The sequence below is a fragment of the Sceloporus occidentalis genome, unplaced genomic scaffold (assembly GCF_023333645.1).
Source record: "Sceloporus occidentalis isolate IW3139 unplaced genomic scaffold, rSceOcc1.0.p SCAF_40, whole genome shotgun sequence".
Lineage (NCBI taxonomy): Eukaryota > Metazoa > Chordata > Lepidosauria > Squamata > Phrynosomatidae > Sceloporus > Sceloporus occidentalis.
In genome coordinates, this window is record NW_028317020.1 from 6,575,080 (window position 1) to 6,597,279 (window position 22,200).

Sequence of the window (22,200 nt, forward strand, 5' to 3'; positions counted from 1 at the left end):
CTATGTTTTTTTCCTAAATATTAAATGTTTCTTTTTAATAACGGCATCCTTCTTTTTGTCTGTTTTTTAAAGTGGTGTATTATTCCTGAGGATACTTAAGTAGCTGAAAGCAGGTGCTTATCTGTTAGCCATACATACTTAAGGTGTTTTTTTATGTTTAATTAACAGAATAATCTCCTCTGTAAACAACTTAATCTTGACAATTAATATTGTATTGCTAAAGGAAATGAGCTTCTGCTGTGGCAGATATATATGTTTATATACAATTTTTTTTCTTATTAGGAAAAGGCATTGGCAAATTAAACACCGGTTTTAAACTTTGCAAGTGCTAAGATTTGTTAAATTACAAATAAATTTCAGCAGGCTGTATCATAATTTAAAGCCGGAGTGAACGGCAACAACCCCTGAGGTTAGGTTGTGATAGTTGACCTTGAAAAAGCCAGCATCTTCGATCATGCTTTTAAACTCCTCCTAGAAGAAGGGGAAATCTGATTTAGTACGGAGATAGAACAAAGTGGCAGAACATTCTAGTCAATGTGAGCATCGCTACTAAAGCTTACCTGAGGAGGGAATCGCCTGATGCTTTCTACAAGATACTGATAGGATTTCCAGTCACCGGCAATGACTTCCCCAAGTACTGGGATCACTTGGAAGCTGTATAGATTGTACACCCTGAGGAGGATGAATATGATTAGAAGTATCAAACTTTTTAGTATAATTAACAGCTTCCTGGAAAAAATGCTATTGAGGAATCTTGTCAACCATGTTTCTACTATTCAAAGTGGTAAAAACTTGATACTTTTGCACCCTTTCAAGCTATTACATATAGTAGCTCACAAAACAAAGAAATAAACTAGGTGTGGGCACCCCCTCCTGTTCTACTATACCTGTATGTCCCTTTTTCTCTTCTATAAGGAAGTGTTTTAGCTGGATAGTGGCATCATCATTCTTTGTTGATCAGGCTGTTACTATTAACAAGTAGGAGGAGACAAGGTACCAGATAGACATTGTACAGCGCTGTGGAACATGAGGGTGCCATAGAAATCAGTGAATAATACGTGCGTCTAAAGTATAGCCACAAGTCTTACGCATTCACTGTTCATGATTAGCTGGATAAGTCCCATCCTCGATTCCAAACAGCATGAATGGAATTTGTGTATATCACAGGCTGCACAAGTGAATCATGTGGCCTTCCATGATGGCAGACGCAACATCCGAGGACAAGCATGATCTGTCTTAATAGGCACCTCGCGCCAGGTTCACTAAGTGCATACTGTTTATAACCAAGCACTGCATGCAAGTTTAAGAAAGTGAATGTGTGTGAAGCCTACAGAACACGGCTGAGGCCACGCTGACGCAATACAAAATGACCTGAGAACCACAGTGCTAGATGGATACAAATAAAGGGGAACAAGGTGTCCCTTATTCATGACGCCAGCTCACCATAGCTATGCTCCTGTGCAACGTTTATGTGCCCGTTCTTCCTCGAGTTGTCTGAACCCTTTCCTAAGTATGGATCTGGATTTAAATGTTTTTACAGCATATAAGCATACCGATACTTAAACATTTTGAAAACATTAAGAATATTTTTTTTTCCTTGTGAAGACCAAGGTGCAAATGCTTCGATATTAAAGTGAAGAGGAGTGGGGGGATGAAAAAATTAAAGCAACCTTTAGGAAACTCCACAACACAACACAATGTCATTCAGACTCAACCTTCCGGCTAGTATTATCATTTTTTCTGCCACCTGTAAGCCTGAAGATTAGGGCAGATGGTGCTTCTGCGCTCTTACTGGAGATATATCCAGCAATGTGACTGATGCGCTTCACAACCATATCACACCCGTTGAGTACACCCAAGTTGGACCCCCCTGGGGGCTTGGAAGCATCTCGCACTTAATGCTGCCTCGGCCTTGTTAGGACAAGGGATCAAGGTCCAAGAAAAGGGAGTATCTTCTACAGGGAAGCCCCTTGTAATATATACGGCAGATACAAGTGCTGTTCCACTTTTTTCTTACTTAAAATGTCAGCTCGATTTCTACATTATCATTAACATTTCACTCTTTCATTAGAAAGTTTAATCCATAAGCACCATAGACACTCTCAGTTTTTATGGAAAGAACATAACTTTTGTGTTACAACAAGCATTCCTTGACAATAAGCTAGTGTTATATTCAGCAGGGTAAGTGGAACACCACCTTCTGCTATATATTATACATGCCCAGCTCAACCTTTTCTGCAGGGCCACAATCACTAGGGTTGCTCCTTCATAATTTGTGAGGTCAATGAGTTGAGATGGTCACCTATCCTGCAAACTTCTAGTTCAGTGAATATCCCTCTTTCATGAATTCTCAGATGTCATCTCCTACTTGTTCCAGAGTCTGGCATCTCCCATCCTTTTAACTAGAACCTGATTATCCTGCCTCTGTCACTAAGTGTGATCCAATATGATCCATTGCTACATGTCTGGACTGGCCATCAATGCGGCCATGAAACCTACAGGCTCAACCTTCAACATGCGTCAAAAATGATTATCATATTAACAAGGCTGTGCAGCCCTGAGCTGTATCGCCCCGAGCTTCAGGGCTATAAAAGACAACAGTCTGCAGGTTGAAAGGAATTCTAGCGTGGGGAGGTGAACCAACAAGCTCACCGGAGAGGATATGGGAGAGTCAGGAATTTCTGTATATATACCGGCAAGGCCCAGTTGCATAATGCTTTCCGATGCTTCTAACAAAATGGTTAGTATAACACTCAGATACCCATAATGTTAATGCATAACAGAAAAAAGTCAAGCAGGTCATATATCCGTAAAAAAAAAAATAAAAAAAAAAATGGGCGGCAGCATAGATCAGGGGTGTCCAACCTGCCACCCTTCTGCTGCTGCAGGACTACATCTCCCATAATGTTCTTTAAGCTAAGGGGCTGGCTGAGGAGTATGGGAGATGTAGTCCTGCAGCAGCTGGAGGGGCGCAGACTGGACACCCCTGGCATAGATACAGATCTACAGTTTGATATGTAAAATGCCTTTTCACCTACGCATTGACAGAATTTTTGATAAGAACCATTAGGGCATCTAGTCTGCAAAGTTCCTGATGTAAAGATTTAGACCATAACCAGTCCTTGGTCTTCTCTGAGATTAAGGATCGCTTTTGGGCATCTCCAGCCAAGGGGGCTGGCAAATATAAAACGCTTTTATATAGAGAATAAGAGATTATGCATCTTTAGAAATTGCAGAAAGGAGGGACATCATGGAGGATACAGGGACATAGTGATGTGGGACCCAACAGGGCAATCTACCCGTAATAAAGCAGTAAAGCTGCCCATGTGCTGCAACCACGTCGGACCGAACATCCTAAGAAGAATTTGGATGCCTGGTGCTAAAACCGGGCTTGCGGCCTATTAGGAGGAGTTGCAGCTCCAGATCTACAACGCACTACCCCTGTGTGGTCCCATTTTGCCATCTGAAGAAGACAATCAGTGGCAGAAAAGTTGCCCCACTGAAATCATTGGGAGAGACCCCTTGGGAACCTCAATGAGTACAGCAGGGAGGCAAAACACATCTTCCATAAACCTAGAAGCTGAGAAGCATGCAGCTACAAAATCCCTGACACATTTCCAAGGAGGTCAAAACGGGACAGTCAGCTGTCATATTCAGTTAAGTGAATGTCTTGGCCAAAGCGTCCCTTTAAGCAGCAAAGCGTTTAGACTTCAGTGAATCCTTACAGAAATCGTTCATTACCTAGCTAGAAGAGGGTTGTCCACGTGACTGAATTCCAGGCATAAGAACCTTCCTCCTGGTTTAAGCACACGGTACGCTTCTTCTAATGCCTTGAGTAGGAAAGAAAGTGTTAAAATACTCATGTATATATAGTCAAGCTTATTGTCTTTGCCATCAGCCAAGTGATTATAGAGCTGTTTTCTATTCATATTAGCTCATAACTTCAGGTTGGACATCTACAAGTATTTCTTATGTTCCACTATGATTTGACAGGTCACTAGAAGTAACATGTATTACATAAACATTTTATGGGCTTACTGTATAGGATGCCTCACACCCGAGATAGAAAGAAAATTGAGTACTAAACCCTAAATCGTTAAAGAAAAATAAGGAACGAGGATTCTCCAGATGCAATAAATAAGGCAATTAAGCTGCTGGTCTCTGGGCAGCAGTGATTTTACTCGGAGAGGAGCCAAATATACTAAAACAAAAAGACAGCCCTAAATGACCACATATTTAATTATTAAATAAATACAAACTAAAAATATAAAAATACAAAGTAAAAAGAGGCAAATACACTTAAAAAAACAGACCTCTGTCCAAATGGCCATAAATAAGGGACACCTCACATGTTGCATTTCCATCAGGTGTGGATTTTATTATTTTTTTCTCTTCTGATATTTATTGTATTTTTATATATTATACTGAAGTGTTTTTTGGGTTTTTTTTACAATATATGGAACACTTGAATATATGTATATTGGTGCCTATGCACATCCGTATATCTTCATTTTATCAATATATTGTATTTATTTCTGGTATATAATTTTTTTTTTAATCTTGATTTATTTATTATACATGTATTAAAATTTATTTTTTAATAAATATACCGTGGCATTGAGTAGCTTTAGCACTGTCTTTTTTCTTTTAGTATATGTAATTAAATGTTTTTTTCTAAAATCATATTTGCAACATTCACCTGGTCTATGTGGGTCACATTACGAATTCCAAAGGCAATAGTATACACGTCAAACGTATCATCAGCAAAAGGCAACTCTTCGGCATTGCCAGCTACCCAAGAGAGGCCTGAGCAAAAAGAAAAAAAGAAGAAAGAAATGTTAAAACGGCAAAATATATTTAGTAACTAAGGTGGCATCGGAGGTATCAAGCGGTGGCGATGCAACTCACCTTCTGAATAACCCAGTTTTAGTAACTTCTGCCTCCCGACCTTTAGCATCTCTTTATTGATATCACATATCACAGCCTGAGATGCCCCTAAGGACCCCATCTCCTGTTCTTGGTAGGTCTTGGAGATCTCCGACCACGATAGAGTCTGCTGGGCTTTCAGCTTTTGCCTAATCATCTTCTCCTTCTGAGCACGGATGTAATTCACAAAGCGGAAGGCAATATCACCTGTATAAAAACAATATACGCTTTTAAAATAAGAAAGCATCTAGGGTTATGCAGTTTAGTTGGGTTACAAAATATAGTTTTTAGTTGGACAACTCTGGGACATTAATAAGTACAGAAACACAGAATATTATTAGGATCCCCTCTCTACCTCTAGATTAAACTTGGCCATATCCGACCCCGCATTAACACTGGGTTACATAGATCCTGTATATTATTATTGAATTGTTACCTGTTCCACCTGCCACATCTAGAAGTTTAGTTCCTGGTATTGGGTTCATGAGACGTACCAGCCAGTCTTTCCACAGCCGATGTATTCCCAGGCTCATGGAGTCATTCATGACGTCATATTTCTCTGCAACATTCTCAAACACCCTGTACACTAAAGAGGGAAAGTCATTGAAACTCAGTGTAATTCGATCTGAATAGAAATTCATTGTCTTTACGTGTTTTGTCTCTGTGTTGATATATAACATGTAGGATATGGAGAAAGTGAGGGATCTGCTGTAGGTTTGCGTCTATTTTACTCTGTAGGTTTGCACCGTGTTTTGGTTGTAGTGACAGCTGCGGTTTAAGGCAGACTACAGTACTGACCGAGAGCGATACCGATTGCCGTTATAAATGGCGCGCCGCCAACATCAAGGCTGGTAAAATGTCATCTGTCAACTTGTTCCACAAGCCCATAGCACACCTCACCTTTCTCTCCCTTCTCCTCCTCGGACACAGTCTGAAACCCAAAATGGGTCTCCTTTCCGGAGGGATTTGTGTGGTTTGATCGCCTGGCTTCATGGTTAACAGCCTTCCATAGCCCAGTGGTGCTCGCAAAGCGGCAGCGGGTAAGAGCTCTAACGGGCGCCGCCATCTTGGAGCTGACCCCAGTCACCTATCCCAAACAGACTGTATGTCACTGCAACGTTTTCACTCAGGCTTTTCGGATACTATGGTGGACAAAACTACAACTCCCAGAGGCCGCCGCGGGACGGCCCCGCCTCCAACATATAAGCGCGTCATCCGGGGCTTTGGCACCGTCAGGCGAGCGGTCGCCATTACAGACGCAACGTAGTGTACCTGCTCCGCTTCTGGGGCGGAAAATACCCTCTTTCGCTATCCGCTTGGGGCCCCAAACAGGGCTCAAGAAGCCGGGCTGTGACCTGCCCTGGGGCCTGCTGCTCCCGGATCCCTGCAGATCCCCGGCGAGCCTGCTGCTCGGTGCTTTCCCTGTGCTGCTCCTCCGCGGCCTAGCTTTTACCTGTCTTTTTTTCCGCCTCTCTTTCGAATTAATTCTTGTTTTGTTTATTAACACGGAAAATGTCGCCATGAGTCCTGATCTCCAGTTCCCGCCGCTCCTGAACGCCATGCTATTGGCTTCCAGCCGCCTCTTGTGCTGTGCTGCTCCCATTCTCCCCCCGGCCTATGCCGCTGAGCTCCCCCTGCTCTGCAGCAGACATGGAGCAAGGATCCACCAACAGCAACAAAGCCCAGAACCGCTCAGGCTCGACTGGACCTGCCGGGGAGTCTAAGCCTAAAGCTGGTGAGGTCCCAATCTGTGTGTTACCCGTGTGATATGGCGAGCAGACATAACGCCCGCATAAGAGCTATGAAGCTCTGCCATGGCACTTTGTAAAGTTGCGTGACGTCTGTCATCGGGGAGGGGACTTTTGAGGCTTTCCGTTAATTTTGTGACTCTTGCTGTACCCAATGTTTAACGTTTCAAGGTCCATTATCCTCACATGTAGCAATCTGCGACCAAGTGTCTTACGGGAGATGTGACCCGGAAGGCCTGTGTACTAATCTATGTTTATAACTCTATGGCTATTGCCATACTCGTCCAAGATAAAATGGAGCCCTTGTTTTGAAGTTGAAAACTTTATGTGGCAGACATAGGCCAAGCTGTGTACAGTTACATAAGTGTTAGGCACCTCAGAATAGATGTAACATTATATCATCTAATTGTGGGGTCTCTTCACTAAACCCCATTGAGCTTTTTGCTGCGGAAAGATGTTAGCTGGCCATGTGCAATGTGTGGCTGAATTGGTGGGATTTCCTTACTTTTTATTATGCAGGGCCAGCTTCATAGTGTATGGTGAAATTAGAAGTTGAAGTTAAATTCCTTTAGTGAATAAAGCATTATATCTTCTTTTCTGTTATTAACATCAGCTTAAGACTGTTATAAGTCAGGGAGCGTGTTACCTGCAGACGCGGTGTTAGTGTGCATGTTGGGGTCTGCCGTGTAATCAGCTGTTGCATCCCGGTGTGACCGCAGGCCTGTTTATTGGGTTTAGCCGGCTGCTGCTCCACCTAGCCCTGCGTGCACAGATTAGCCTCTGTGGCAACCTTATCTGTTATAAAAAAAAAAAAAAATGTTTTTAGAAGCTTATCCTATTTGTTATGAAATACATAAATGCTATGACCGAACATATGCCAGAGCAGTATATTTACCCCATAATCCCTCATCAAAATACATACTCCTTAAAACAAAATGCGTTTTTCCATTTGTTTTACTTATTTGGTACTAGTTATGTGAAAAGCCGTTTGCCTGTTTTCTGGGGTTTTTTTTTGGATATTTGACTAAAACCTAATTTTAGATAAAAGGGAAGCAGAGTGATACAACACATAACTTTGCTTATTTATTGAAAGCGAATGTGACACCCAATGCCAGTGTTTGGGATGGAGATATAATTCTATTTAGTTTTTGCCAGACATGATGTAGCCCAATTTTGACTCCAGTCTTTGATAGGGCTGACGTCCATTTTGCTCCAGTTTGCCCAGTGTCTTCCTTAACGCTTAGCTGGGACGAGCGAGGCTGACAGATCCCTGCATCTTTTAGCGGGAGTTGTCTTCCTTTACACCTTGTTCTTCCAGAGGTCTTAGGAGGGGAAGATTCCCTACAGCTCCACGCGTCGTCATGTTTGGCTCAAGAGTCTTATCCTTAAAGGGTTAAATGGCCATTTCTGATGAACATGGCATGCTATGGCTTTAGGACATTGTGTGTTGAGTATTTTATTGGACAGGGCTAGCCTAGACAAGGGTTTGAATAGGTTGTCCTACACCCCGGAGAGTATTGGATTGTTATTGGAGTACATTGTCCTGTGTCCTTGTTTTGTGGCTAAGAATTGTTCTTCACGTAAGGCTTCCTTGTTACAGATGGAAAAAACACCAGCAGCTCCAAGCAGCGCTATAGCCGCAAACGTGAAAATTCATACCCAAAAAATGAAACCTTTGCTGGTCACTCTCGCCGCACCTGCCCACAGAAAAGCAAAACTTTTAACAAGGTTCCCCCTCAGAGAGGAGGTGCCAAACAGTATACATATGGAAGGAGGGAAGAGGTAAGCAAAAAAAAAAGTTTGCTTTCATAAAAAGCTGGGAGGGAAGGCACTTGGTGTTTACATATGAAAGCATGCGGAGCGAGGTTGCTGAAAGGAGAACCTAGCTATAAACGTCTCATTAAGACGGCCATGTTTAATCAGGGTCAAGTTAATGTATTTAGGGCACATTGATCTTTTTTGTTTTCTCCAGATTTGACAGTGACCTATTTGATATTCCTTTAGGTAGCAGAGACTCAGAGGGCAGAGTTCAGCCCTGCCCAGTACTCTGGTCCTAAAAAGATCAACTTGAACCATCTGCTAAACTTTACTTTTGAGCCGCGAGGACTGGGCCAGCCTGGGGCACATCGTGATGGGCATGGAAACTGGGGAAGGAGGAATAAATGGGGACACAAACCCTTCAACAAGGAACTCTTTCTGCAAGCCAAGTGAGTTAATATCCTGTAAAATTTTACCCAACATTGTTCATTGCTTTTCATAGTATTCTAATGTTTTTAGTATGCCGGGTTTGTGAAGAGGTGACACGCCTTTACAGCCCTCTTAATGTTGCTTTGTTTTCTAGCTGCCAGTTTGTGGTTTCTGAAGACCATGATTACAGCGTTCACTTCACTGATCCTGACACTTTGGTCAGCTGGGACCTTGTGGAGCAAGTGGTCAGTAAACAAACTTCCAAGTATTTCTAGGAGATCAAACATTGCTCTTCCATTCCGTTGGGTTACAATTTTCTTTTTCTTCTGCGTAGCGTATCTGTAGCCATGAGGTACCCTCTTGTCCGATCTGCCTGTACCCTCCCATTGCAGCAAAGATCACTCGATGTGGACATATCTTCTGTTGGGCTTGCATCTTGCACTACTTATCATTAAGTGAGAACGAATGGAGCAGATGTCCAATTTGCTACAGCTCCATCCTTAAAAAGGACCTTAAAAGGTGAGATCATTATATACCCTTTATGCATTTACTGCATGTATGTAACGTTGATCAGGATTTTGATCAGCGATACATACTCACCCTGTCTGTCTTATGTCTTAAAATATCCTTTTGTATTTTACAAATTTCCTCCTTGTTCTTGGCAAAGTGCAGGTTTGATCCATTATTTTTCTTATGTCTTTAAGTAGTTTATTCACTCAAGGGAGAGTTTGCTGAAGTTGTGGCTTCTGCTCACTCCACTATTCTTTATGAAAGGCAAACACCTGCCAGTCTCTCTCACAAGAATGCTGAGCTGGTCCTGCATAGTTCAATAGATGAAGAAATATCACTGATTGAGTTATACATTACACATGGCTAGCCATGCTGTCCCCTGATGTACAATGAAGTGAACACATGGAAATCACAACTCTCCATTTATTAAATAGACCCCAGAGCATGCACTGACAAGCTTAGCATCAGTTTTATATATTATAGCAAATAAGAGCACCAGCTTTCTAAAACTGGTTTTAAAATGATCTTTAAATTGCCAATGTAACTACTGGCAAAGAGGGTGTTTCATGTACTATGTTTCTACTTGTCTAGTATTGATGTAGTATGTATCCTTGCTAATTAAAACTGGTGTGGTGTGTGATTTGAAATGGTAGTGGGCGACATCAAATATATATACACACTGTAATATTCTAGAAACTTTCAGCCCCTTTTCAGCTGTGCTTAAAGGTAGATACTCCAAGGGTACCCTCTCTGTCCAGGCTCTGTGTTGGTTGCAGAATGAAAGCCCTTGGAAGAATCATTGAGGCCATGCTCCACTGAGGGAAATATTTGCATTGTTTCCTGCAACTTTACCATGGCTTACACTATACACACTGGGTGAGACCACTGTTCTCTGTAGTGCAAGTGCTACCTGCCTCGATAGTGAGCTATGTAATGAAAGTAATTGTTACACCATTCAGTTGCAGTTCTATTGCAAAAGTGAATGTAGTCATCTCATTCATTCTCTCCAATGTTTTTGTTGCTGCTGATAACCTTATTTAATTTCCAGATTTTTCTTCTAAACTCTGTCAGTTTCCATCTTGATAATGAATTTTGTGTTGTCTTCATATAACTTTCCTATTTGTTGATAGTGTTGTTGCTACCGAAACCCATCTTTATGCTGTCGGTGATACAATTACAATGCAGTTGATGAGGAGAGAGAAAGGAGTGCTAGTGGCTATGCCTAAATCCAAGTGGATGAAGCTTGACGAGCCTATTCGCCTTGGAGGTGAGGAAATAACTTTTTTTTTGTGTGTGTCCTTTAGAATAGGTTGATGAGTGTAAGGTACAGATTTAAACATTTGATGTTCCTGGGTGTTTGGAAATAACAAGTTGAAGTGCTATCTGACTTGGGGTATCTATTTTTCTGTAGATGAGGAGCATTCTGAGTTCTCCAAGCTTCTGTTGGCCTCCCAGGAGCAGATACTAAAAGAAGTTATTGCCAAGGAGAAGGAGGCACTTCTGGAGCAGCACCAAATGGAGCAGGATACACCAGAGGCATGTTTTATTGAGGCAGCCATTCAGGAGTTAAAGGTGTGTAGGATCTGCCCACTAGTGCAAAAGAGTGTAGAGGAACTGCCATTTATACTGCCTACAGTGAGCTTTCTACTTTCTGGTGCTTTAACAGGACAGGGAGGAACAATTCTGTGCTCCTGGCCAGTCAGTTGCAGCAGCTGTGGCTTCAATGAAAGATTTAAACTTGGATCCATTACCTGAGACAAGGATCCCAGGCTTTTCCCCCAAGGTTGGTATAGATCAGTTTAGAAATTCAATTAGGGTTCTTGCCATCATGCTGTCACTGACTGTTCTGATCATGACAGGTTGTGCAGTATAGTTCTGCTTTTGATGAGGAAACAGTTGATGAAGAAATATGTAAAGATCCAGAACCTTTGGATGTCCTGGCACAAGCTGCGGGTGGAAGTGTTGAAACTGCCTTTGAACCTGCTACAGATGCACCTTGTGCTTCATACAGTCAGCAAACCGCTAATGCTGCAAATCCCCATTACTACTACTTCTACCAAGGTGTGTGATTAATTATGTTGTAAATTGCAACTGCATTCTATCTGCCCATTCCTTGGACTGTAAGCTATTTGGAGCAGTGACCTCCTTTTGAAATGTATGTTGGACTACTGTTTGTACCTACTTAGTTATACTATGAAGCACTATGTACCTCTTACCCCAAATAAAAAAATATAACTGTTAAACTTAACTCCTCTTTCAGCTGAAGATGGACAGCACATGTTTCTTCATCCTGTAAATGTTCGCTGCTTGGTACATCAATATGGTAGCCTCGAACAATGTCCAGAAAAAATTACAGCTTCCATAGTGGAGATTGATGGCTTTAGCATGACGGAGGTGAGTCCTGCAAGTGTTAAAGTATCTGTTTAATATATTATGCTGGTGTAGTAATAGCCAATTCATTTGCTCTGTGACAGGAGGTACGTAGACGCCACAGATATCTGTGTCATCTGCCTCTGACGTGTGAGTTTAGCATCTGTGAGATGGCACTTGCACCGCCAACTGTTTCTGTCGAAACCTTGACGTTTTTCGCTGGTGAGTTATAATGAAAACTTGTAATAAGATAGAACTCTGTAAATGTGCTCAATTTATGCAGCTGCTGGTCAAATGCTTTACTTTCTGTCTGTTTGTGTGCTGAGTCTGTTTTTGCTCATCTTGTTTGATCTCTGTTTAGATGAAGTGGACAAACGAAAACGCATGCGTCAGAGGAAAGCACGAGATGAAAGGCGTAGGGAGAAAAGAATAGAGATTGAGGAGAACAAGAAGCAAGGGAAATGTAAGATGTGAAACATTCAGTTATGTTTCGGCAGGTATACAATTCCTAGGATATCTAACACAGGGGTCTAATTCTTGTTTGTAAAACTATCTACAGACCCTGAGGTGCGCATCGCGTTGGAGAATCTTCAGCAGTTTCCTGCGGTCAGCTCAGCAGAGTTCACAGCACCAGGACAAATGTCATTGTATGAAACCCAAGGCTCATTTTCCCCCTCTCCTTTGAGCAGCAGTCCAGCTTCTCAGTCTGGTAAGGGCTTTAATAAGTGTAGGTCAGCTAGGTCTGAGTGAACATTCTATAATACCATGTCTTTTACTTAAATATTTTAATTAATTTGCTGCTCAGTTCACTTTGACAGTGACCACAGAAAGATGCAATTCTCTGGTAAAGATGATCCCTGTGTAATAAGCCATAATCTCAATTTATTAGGGTGACCGAAACAACATATAGGCCAAAAATGGCGTTATTGGCAAAATGCTGAAATAATTTAAAAGGATGAAAATAATTGTCCGCAGGGGCCCTGCTGCTTCCCTGTGTGATCAACATCTCTTGTCCTGCCCAGGAACCCTGCTGCTTCTCCTGGGTGGGACACTAAGTTGTTCAGCTAAGGGGGTGGGTGTATGAATGAATGTGTGATTGAATGAATGAACTGTATGTGAGTATAAATGTTTGTGAATGAGTAAATGAATGTGTGATAGCATGGGTGTGTAAAGGGGGGGGGGGTTGGCACAGGGAGGCTGTTCAGAATCCAATACTGCTGGCAGCATCAATACACAAGTGGGGCCGCTAGTGCATCATAGGAGTGTGATTGCTATATTAAATGATTGCTGGGTGGGTTATTTTCAGTTTCGGCCAAGCGAATCCTGAATTTTCACTTTGCATCCACTGCAATGGTAGTGCATCCCTACCATTTATTATAGTGCATTAATCGGCATTTCCCCTCTTTAGGTTCAGTTTACAGCAGGGGTGCAGAATCACCTTTTGACACTTTGCAAGTTCTGGAAGATGATTGTAAATGTCCTTCTTTTGCTCAGGTAAGTTCAATGGATTCACACTGGCGTCTGTTCCCATTTGAAACGGTTCAAAAAAAATATAGCCAGTTTTAGCATCTGTTACAAAGTTTGATCACTGTCTGTCAGTAGCCATGTATTTCCTAATTTCTATATAATTTGTAGATGCTGATAGTTGGTAAAGCAAAGACTGAGTCTTGGCCCAAGGCCCAAGCCCACACAAAGAAAGGTGAGCCCCCCCCCCCGACACATGCTTGTTTATAGATGATGTACATACAGGCCACTGATCAGTTTCTATTCCACGTTTTCAGAAAACACACTTGCAACCCCAGCTCCACATGACAGCGATGGGGAAAGTGACAGCTCTGAGAGGGTCCCAGTACCCAGCTTCCAGAATTCCTTCAGTCAGGCCATGGAGGCTGCCTTTCTCAAGTTGGATGCAGCGCTGCCAACTCCTCCACCATCAGGTAAGGATGGATGTCAAAAGTATATCAGTGCCCTCTGACCGATTGCTAAGTATGAATGTTTTATTTTTCAGCTGAAAAAGGAGGAAAGAGAAAGAAAAAGCAACAGAAGCTCCTGTTCAGCACCTCCATTGTTCATACTAAGTGAGCAACGCACCCTTTCCCTCTGTTTCTTCTCCCCAAGTTCAATTGTCTCTAATACTTTGCTTTGGATCACCATCTGCAGTATTTATGATTTTTTTATTTTTTTTTGCTGTGGAGTGTGTGGAAATATCTCCATGACATAGCCAATCTTGAAGCCTGTTTTCTAGGGGAAGAACAGGATAATATAATATATAGGGTTTAGTGCAAATGATAGGCAGTAAACAGGATTTAATGGTGCACACGCCCTTAAACGAGCTACATTATGGTAACCAGGTCCACCTCGGAACCCAGCACCTTCACCCTGTGGGTCCTGTAAACCAAGACTATAGGAAGCTTTCTAAGCTCTGCTTGTGGCTTTTCATGAGGGTTTTTTTTTTTTACTTTGTAAAATTATAGTTAAACAATAAAGTTGAAAAGAATACTTCTTGCTTATTTGTAAAGTGTGCTAAACATGGGAATGGGACAAAGCAGCTTAATAACTAACCAGATGTCAATCAAGGAGTGCACTCCCAATGTATTCCACAGCCAGTGTTGGCATGAACTACCAAGTAAACACTGCCCATTTTGACAAATGCTGGCTTTTCTGTTTTTAGGTACAAGGAATATAAATAAAGCATCACACCTAGCACTCCAATCCAGTGTGTCCAATTTAGATCAATGCCTTGTATTGGTGCAAATTCCACCTATAACATTTTAGTGGTAATACGCTTGCTCAATGAAGGGGCTCAGCTTTTTGTAAAATAATTATGAACCGCTCCCTGTAGTGTTAGGTGCTGAAATGCTTCTTTCATGTGTGTTTGGATAGTTATCTATGTGATACTTCCTTGACAAGCACTTGGTTTCCTTCGAAGCCTTTCTATCATTAGAATGGGGAAAAGCATTTCTTCTGATTTACTAATTAATGAAGTATGAGCCTGAAACTCCATAAAGTGCAAACTTCTAACTGTGCTTGCAGGGCAACTATGAAGAGTTCTGACAGTTCCTAATCCCAGAAATTATTCCAGATTTCCTCTCCAAATTAGCTTTGGAAAAGGCAGAGTATTTCCTTACCATGTTTTCAGCAACCTGTCCCGAGTACTTATTGTCAATTAACACTGTGTAATTTCCTTGCATAAATCAATACAGCAATTTGGTAATGTACAGCATGGGAATATTCAGTATATTAAGCTAATTGCTGTGTACACGTCACTTTTCAGTAGTTGTCCCCTATATACTTTGCCGGTTAGTATTAGGTTTTCCATGTTGGTGACAGTAATGCATAATACAAGCATGGGCTACACATTGTGGCATTATTAAAATGTACATATGCAAATAGTTATAAATACGGATGCACTGATATTTCGTGGCTGAAAAGGGCATTATCGGCAAAAAGCCAAAAAAAACCCTGCCGAAAATGATCGTCCGTGGTGGCCAGGCTCCATAACTGGGTGTTGCTCACATACTCTGCAAGCAGCGTCTCTTATACCGGCCAGGGGAAGCAGCGGAGTCACATGAATGCATGTCCCATGACTCTGCTTTGTTCCTGCTTCCCCTGGCCGGTACAAGAAATGTTAACACAGAGGGAAGCAGCAGGCCCCTGTGGAAGTCTGCGAGTGCGAGATCTGCAGTTCAGGTAATGGGGTGGGAGAGGGTGCATGAACAAGTATGCGTGATTGAGGGAATAAGCGCGTGTGATAGCATAGGTGTAAGTAGGAGGGGGAGCATGGCATATGGAGGCTGTAAGTGATGTGCAGACACCATGCCGCTGGCAGCATCAATACACAAGGTGGGGCAGCTAGCCAGATTTCAGCATGTATTGGCTGCTTGTGCATGATAGGAGTGTGATTGCTATATTAAATGATTGCTAACATCCTATGTTGGCCAAAAAAAAGATAAATTTTTCTGTCCAATTTTGGTGTGTTACTTTTAATAACACCACCAAAATTGGACAGAAAAAATATATTAACAGCGATCATACTCCTATCATGCCCAAGGAACAAGTACATGCTAGGGCCTGGGCATGATAGGAGTGTCATTCTACTACAATGACAGGTCACAGCCTGGGGTCTCCATCTAGAGACTGATACATTTGGAGTGCCTGTAGATGAGACTTAGGGTAATTGTGCAGACAACAGCCAACTAAGCAGGCAGAGTTTTCATTGAACCTGGGATCCGTACAAAAAAATATAGTTTTACCTCTATTCAGCGCATTAGTTGGATGTCAATTTCTTATGTAAAGTAACTTCTTTCCAATGCAGCACAGGGACTCGTTAAAGCATCAACAACGTACTTTTATATTGCCTGATTGTATTAAACTAAATCCCTGCTAGTTCCTATAAGAAGAATACAATTATCACAGCCAACCATAGTTGCTTTATAAAGGCAGGGATGGTGGGCAACTGGGTTCAGTACTGGATCTGGGCTACATTGGCAAAGCAATAGGAGGTTGTGGCTATTTTCCTGCTCCTGCACGAATATCATCATATGGAGACTGGTGTTTCTGGGAGCCTAGGCCACATTTGTCCCCATAAGTAACTTTATAAATGTATATTTACAATCCAGCATGAGTTCTAGAAACAATTCCCATCCTGCAAAATACACTTCCTTTTAATATTGTGCATGTAAACCATTCCAGTGTCCGTGTTATTTGCAGCTTTGACTCTGCTCTGTGCCAATCCAACGTGTAGAACAAATTGATTACCACCACCACTTGCACAAAAAGGTCCCACTGTGTGGAAATAAACATTAGTACGGCACCGCGTCCAGTTTAGTAACTCGCTTGATCTCATTCTGTGCTCTTGTCGTCATCGTCCATCATGAACTCCGTTTCCTCCACACCGTGTAAAGTGCAGCTGGAAATAGACTTCTGAATTGCTTTTCTCTCCTCTGGAACAGAAACAAATGATTATTACTCCAGAAAACAGAATAACTACAGAAAGATTGGTTAGGAAAGCTTTCCTTACCTGCATTCGTGCAGCTGTTTAATAACCGCTGCAGCTGTACCTTGTTGTACTGAATAAGGAATTTCTGACATGTGCGTATTGTACCTTTTAAAAGAAAAAATAAAGTCAGACAAGTGATTCTTAAACTAGGAGTTAAGTGATCATGGTAGATTGGTATTGAGCGCAGCCATGATGTATCTGTGTTATTAAGTGCCTATGGGCCGCCTGCCTCCACCCGCTGATTCTTCCCTGTGTAGCACAAGCAGCAGTGAAATCTCTCGTAACAAAGATGCTTTTCTCCCTCTACTCGCATGCCTTCATTGCCTCTGCCTGCCTGGGAGCCAAAACGCTGCCATGTTTTCTGGTGACCCTCTGTTACTGCTGCTCACTCCTTCCGGTACACCATGACTGCTCCCTGTCTACCTATCAGGACAGGGAATGGTGGAGCGGAACCTCTTCTTCTGCAGATATGCCAGTGCTAAAAAATTACTGCTTTTAAAATCACTTGAATATTTGTAACGTTGTAAGGTAGCCCATTGTAATGCACACGAGACTGTCACCCCCCCTCTCAAACACATGGGATTAAGCAGACCCCCCCCCCTTTGCACTTGCTCCCTTTTCCAGCGTTTGGCATTGTTACACTCGGGAATAAAGGATGTAGCGCATAGGACACTCTGCCCCCCTGATATGCCTTCTAACCCCCTATATGCCACTCTGCCTCCAGAAATGCCTTATACCCCCTATATGCCACTCTGTCCCATGATATGCCTTCTAACCCCCCTATATGCCACTCTGCCATAGAGGGGGTTAAAAGGCATATCATGGGACAGAGTGGCATATAGGGGGGTATAAGGCATTTCTGGAGGCAGAGTGGCATATAGGGGTACACACTTACATACACACACATGCCGATTCTTTTTTGTTTTTAACAAATACAAAAAACATTATACAGTACAAAAAATACATTATTTTACTCACCTTCTACTTCTCTTGACTTCCTGGTAGCTGCACACCGTTCTCCTCTATGCTGACAGGATGTCACTGACCTGACATCCGGTGCTGCAGCAGTCTGAGTGCGAGGGGGCGGAGCTTTCACCCCTCACGCTGCTCCCATCACTATGCAGCCATCAGACTGCTGGGAATGTAATCTAAACGGCCGGTGCGTGCTGATGCCGCCGGCCGGAGCTACTTTAACACTTTTTTTTATTTATATGGTAAGCTGGATCGGCTTGCCATATAAAGTTAAAAAAAAATATTGAAGCAGAGCCGGCCGGTGGCATCAGCACGCATCGGCCGTTCAGATTACATTCCCAGCAATCTGATGGCCGCATAGTGATGGGAGCAGCGTGAGGGGTGAAAGGTCAGTGCGAGGGGGCGGAGCTTTCACCCCTCACGCTGCTCCCATCACTATGCAGCCATCAGACTGCTGGGAATGTAATCTAAACGGCCGGTGCGTGCTGATGCCGCCGGCCGGAGCTACTTTAACACTTTTTTTTTTATTTATATGGTAAGCTGGATCGGCTTGCCATATAAAGTTAAAAAAAAATATTGAAGCAGAGCCGGCCGGTGGCATCAGCACGCATCGGCCGTTCAGATTACATTCCCAGCAATCTGATGGCCGCATAGTGATGGGAGCAGCGTGAGGGGTGAAAGGTCAGTGCGAGGGGGCGGAGCTTTCACCCCTCACACTGCTCCCATCACTAGACGGCCATCGCACACGGCTGCTGGGTGCACAGATGCTTTCATCCTCGGCGGCCGTGCAGGAGCCGAGGATGAATCGCATGAAATCCTGCGCGTGTCACCCCAAATGGCTACGCGTGTCAGCACTGACACGCGTGTCATAGGTTCGCCATCACTGGCATAGGATGTAGAAATGGTAAAAATAGCTAAAGTTTGTGGTGATAAGAATTTTTCAGAATTTTTATTTCTACATCCTATGAGTAACATCTTTTATTGAAAACACACACACCTCTCGAGAAGCAATACATTATTACTGTTGATCTCATGGGATCTAGTGAGTGCGTTGCCCCTCTGACTTCAGCGATGAGGTCACCGGGCAGGAAATGCCCAACAGAAGTTTAACCATTTAAATTGCTTTGAGTGCTGTCAATAATCCATCTTGGGGCATTACACGTTGGACCCAGATAGCAGATGAGACACCTGGCTGTCGACCGACAGCCTGATCTCCAGCTCAGGGGCAGAACATCGCACTACTTATTTTGGCGACACTGCCGAAAGTTTTTGAGGTACTACAACATCCATAGGCGGGAAGGGGTTAATGCAAGGAAGAATATTTCATATTCAATGGGACTTCCCCTTTAATAAAGCGAATTCTAACGGTTCCTCAGAATGATCTGCTGCAGAATATGATGCTTAGTTTAACGAATCACTCTTATACTTTATCGTTTGAAGATCACAGCTGCTGTCATTTATTTAAAGGACCAGAGACCCTACTTTTCCTATATCTGTGTGCGGCATAAACAGTTCTGTTTCATACATACCTCCGACATGCAAAGTGTTGATGAAGCACGGACAGCGCTGACCTCGATTGTCAAGGTTAGTGATAAACGGTAGCGATGACCAAAGGAGATGGTAGAAATCCTTACGGCACCGGAGTAGAATGACTCCTGTATACGCATTCATGTATTTCACTGCAACACAAACACAAATTATACATACAAACTGCAACTTCAGCATTAAACTCTGAGATTAATGGGCCACGGTCCTCACTATAGTAACCTCTACCACTTCTGCTGGGAGGCTGTTCCACTGATCTAGCACCCCATCAGTAAAGTCATTTTAGAATATGACTAAATAGCCCAGGTAGCCGCATGTAAGGAGGATTAGCATCACCTGAAAGTGACACCGCACATGCTGCCGCTCCAAAGTCTCCGTGTGTTCGGGAAATAGCATCCCTCACGCTGTGAAAGATCATACTCTGGGTTATATTCTGCCTCCATCGGGGCTCCTCCAGCACCAGTTCACACAGTAAGTACCTACACAGGGGAAATACTATTAAAAGATCCAATGGGGCTTCCGGTCAAGCAAAAATAGCGCTCGCTGTACTTTACTCACCGAGCCTTGAACCGCATAACGACCTGCAACGTGCAGCACGGCTCTTAGAATTTTTTTCCGAACGCTAAGGAGTTATAAAAACAAGGGCACAAAACACACTTGATCACTAACTTTGTCAGGGTAGACCCAATAGCTCTCGGCGCCTCACGGTCTCCGGTATAATGGCCACCTCCTTACGCCTAGCGTGTAGTTTATGGCTCTAGCACTTAGAACTCTAATCCTAGAAACGCTGGAGAAATAACGTAGTACGACGTCACATCCGGAGTGCATGGTTACTAATGTATAAAACGAGACGTCACTTATATACGTGAAAGAAATGTGACATCAGTGACCGTTTCCATGTTAGCGAAACCCAAAGGGGATTTTAAAGATGAATTTAGCAACATAGCAGTTGTTACGGCTGATTGGACAAATTATTTGGTTGCCATGAGCATAAAACCACTTTTCATACTTCACAACAGCATGGCTATTGTTATCAATCGTTGTTTATTGAATGTTATTGGCTATGCTACATCACCCACCTTGTATCTGGGGTAGCCAATACCTAGATACCTAGCGATAGTGGAGCTACAACTCCCATGGTGCGCAGTCATCCATAGGTATCTATTTAAGGTTCTTGGGGGTAAATACAGTTACAAGGTGCTTACATTTCAGTATGTTTATGCCAGTCTCAGGGGGGATGGGCAGATTCACATTGATTCTTCATATTCTACCCTGATTTAATAAAATATATCCATGAATATCCAGGGGACTTCATTCAAAATATTGTTACCTCCAGAAAAGTAGCTTTTCATAAGGGCTCTTATTGGAACAATTTGGCTGCAAGCATTAGCAAGTTAGCATACCTCCCAAGCAATGTTCCATCTAATTTTTCTTAGTTGGCGGGCACAGAAAATTTCTCTTGAGCAAAAAGTTTCACAGAGCAAACATTTTGTGCGCACAATATCCGCGCCGCATAAAGTTTCAAAAAAAATTATTTTTTTCTTTTTTTGGGAAAAACTGTTGTGCGCACAATTTTTGGACATGTGCGCTCTCTAAAAAAGCTATGTGTGCGCGCACAAGCGCACAGCTTAGAGGAAACACTGCTCCCAAGTTACCCTCTTTAAGAGGGATAGTCCCTCTTCTTTTGACCTCAAATCCCTCCCATCCCTTTTTCCGCCCCTGATGTCCCTGTTTTTTTTTGTTTGTTTTTTTATCTCAAAACGTTTGGTGGGTTCAGACCTAAAATTTACAAGAATGTGCATAAAAATGTATTGATAAATTATATTATGTAAATAAAAAAAACATTCTTCTTAATATCTCAGCTCCATAAATATCTATATAAAGGTCACAAAGTAACATTTTGGTAAAGCCCCGCCCCAATCACACATCTAACCACACCCCCTAAAATAAAGGCATCCCTCTTTGGCCATTTGGGGGTTAATATTTAAAGCATTTGGGGGTTAGCTGCTTATTTAGAAAGTTCCCACGGATTCCTGGCTGATGTTACAAAGTCCTGTTATGTGTGCAAAATCTGCAAATATAATCAGTGCTTACAAACTGTTTGTTTTTGTTTAAGAGTTAAATGTAGAGGATTCAAAAAAGCCTTATTTACAAAATATTCTGGATCAGTGTGCATAATTGTAAGTGTATTTCAGTGCCACAGGGTGTCACCATAGCATTAGGGAGACTGATATGCATGATAATAGGCTTCTGCGCTGCTGGAAGTACTGAGATGCTCAGCATTAGTATTAATTATGCTTGATGATGCTGATGCAAATATACTTTCTATATATATATTCTTTCTAAAATGCCGTAAGTTTAGGTATACTGAAATCTAAAATGTAGGATTTTAAACGTGGTATATTTGTCTTGAGAGTCAGCTGGAAACCTGAAAACTACTTTCTTGGGGCTCCTGGTTAGTGTGAGGGAGTGGCATTTAGCCACACCCGCTCCCCACTCAGGCTCCACCCACTTCATCCACAAGTCCCATCTACTCCCTGCCCACTTCCTACCCCTTCAAAGTCTAACTTGGGTGAGCCCTGCCCCCTTATCACAGCTACTCACAACTTGCTTCCAATAAACAGCAGGAGAAAGGGGGCTCCAGGCAACTATCTATAGAAAGTCCCCATATATGTGTTTTAGTAGACCAACAAGTAGACCCTAAACTTTCAAGGTCCCTTCTTCAGATATAAAAAAAATATATACAAACTAGAGCCCACAACCTAAAAAAGGATAAAAGGCATACAAATTCATATTCCAGGGTTGCTGCTAGAATAATAATGACCAGTAAATACACAAAATTCAGTACAAACCAAGTGAATACCATTTAAAAAGACATAAATATTGGGGATTCCGTCACACTATATGGCCATATATTGCTTAGCCCGCCCCTACGTCCCCCCT

At 42.5% G+C, this 22,200-nt stretch overlaps 3 protein-coding genes across 3 annotated transcripts; 1 reads left to right on the forward strand and 2 right to left on the reverse strand.

Annotated features, from left to right (window-relative positions):
- Nucleotides 1-369: 369 nt before the first annotated feature.
- Nucleotides 370-5,992, reverse strand: COQ5 (coenzyme Q5, methyltransferase). The gene is made up of 7 exons (XM_089489469.1): nt 5,827-5,992; nt 5,363-5,512; nt 4,909-5,133; nt 4,700-4,806; nt 3,742-3,830; nt 561-672; nt 370-471 (listed from the first exon to the last, which is right to left on the reverse strand). The coding sequence occupies exons 1-7, from the start codon at nt 5,990-5,992 to the stop codon at nt 370-372; spliced, it is 951 nt and encodes a 316-aa protein (XP_089345595.1).
- Nucleotides 5,993-6,543: 551 nt separating this feature from the next.
- RNF10 (ring finger protein 10) lies at nt 6,544-13,823 on the forward strand. The gene is made up of 16 exons (XM_089489470.1): nt 6,544-6,661; nt 8,275-8,456; nt 8,679-8,881; nt 9,016-9,106; nt 9,196-9,380; nt 10,502-10,638; nt 10,783-10,943; nt 11,231-11,432; nt 11,632-11,765; nt 11,846-11,963; nt 12,103-12,204; nt 12,301-12,450; nt 13,150-13,235; nt 13,377-13,440; nt 13,523-13,678; nt 13,750-13,823. Exons 1-16 carry the CDS (start codon nt 6,544-6,546, stop codon nt 13,821-13,823), a joined length of 2,163 nt encoding a protein of 720 aa, XP_089345596.1.
- A 2,760-nt stretch (nt 13,824-16,583) lies between these two features.
- On the reverse strand, nt 16,584-19,832 carry POP5 (POP5 ribonuclease P/MRP subunit). Its single transcript, XM_089489667.1, has 5 exons — nt 19,816-19,832; nt 19,594-19,736; nt 19,242-19,391; nt 16,762-16,845; nt 16,584-16,684 (listed from the first exon to the last, which is right to left on the reverse strand). Exons 1-5 carry the CDS (start codon nt 19,830-19,832, stop codon nt 16,584-16,586), a joined length of 495 nt encoding a protein of 164 aa, XP_089345793.1.
- Nucleotides 19,833-22,200: the final 2,368 nt, after the last annotated feature.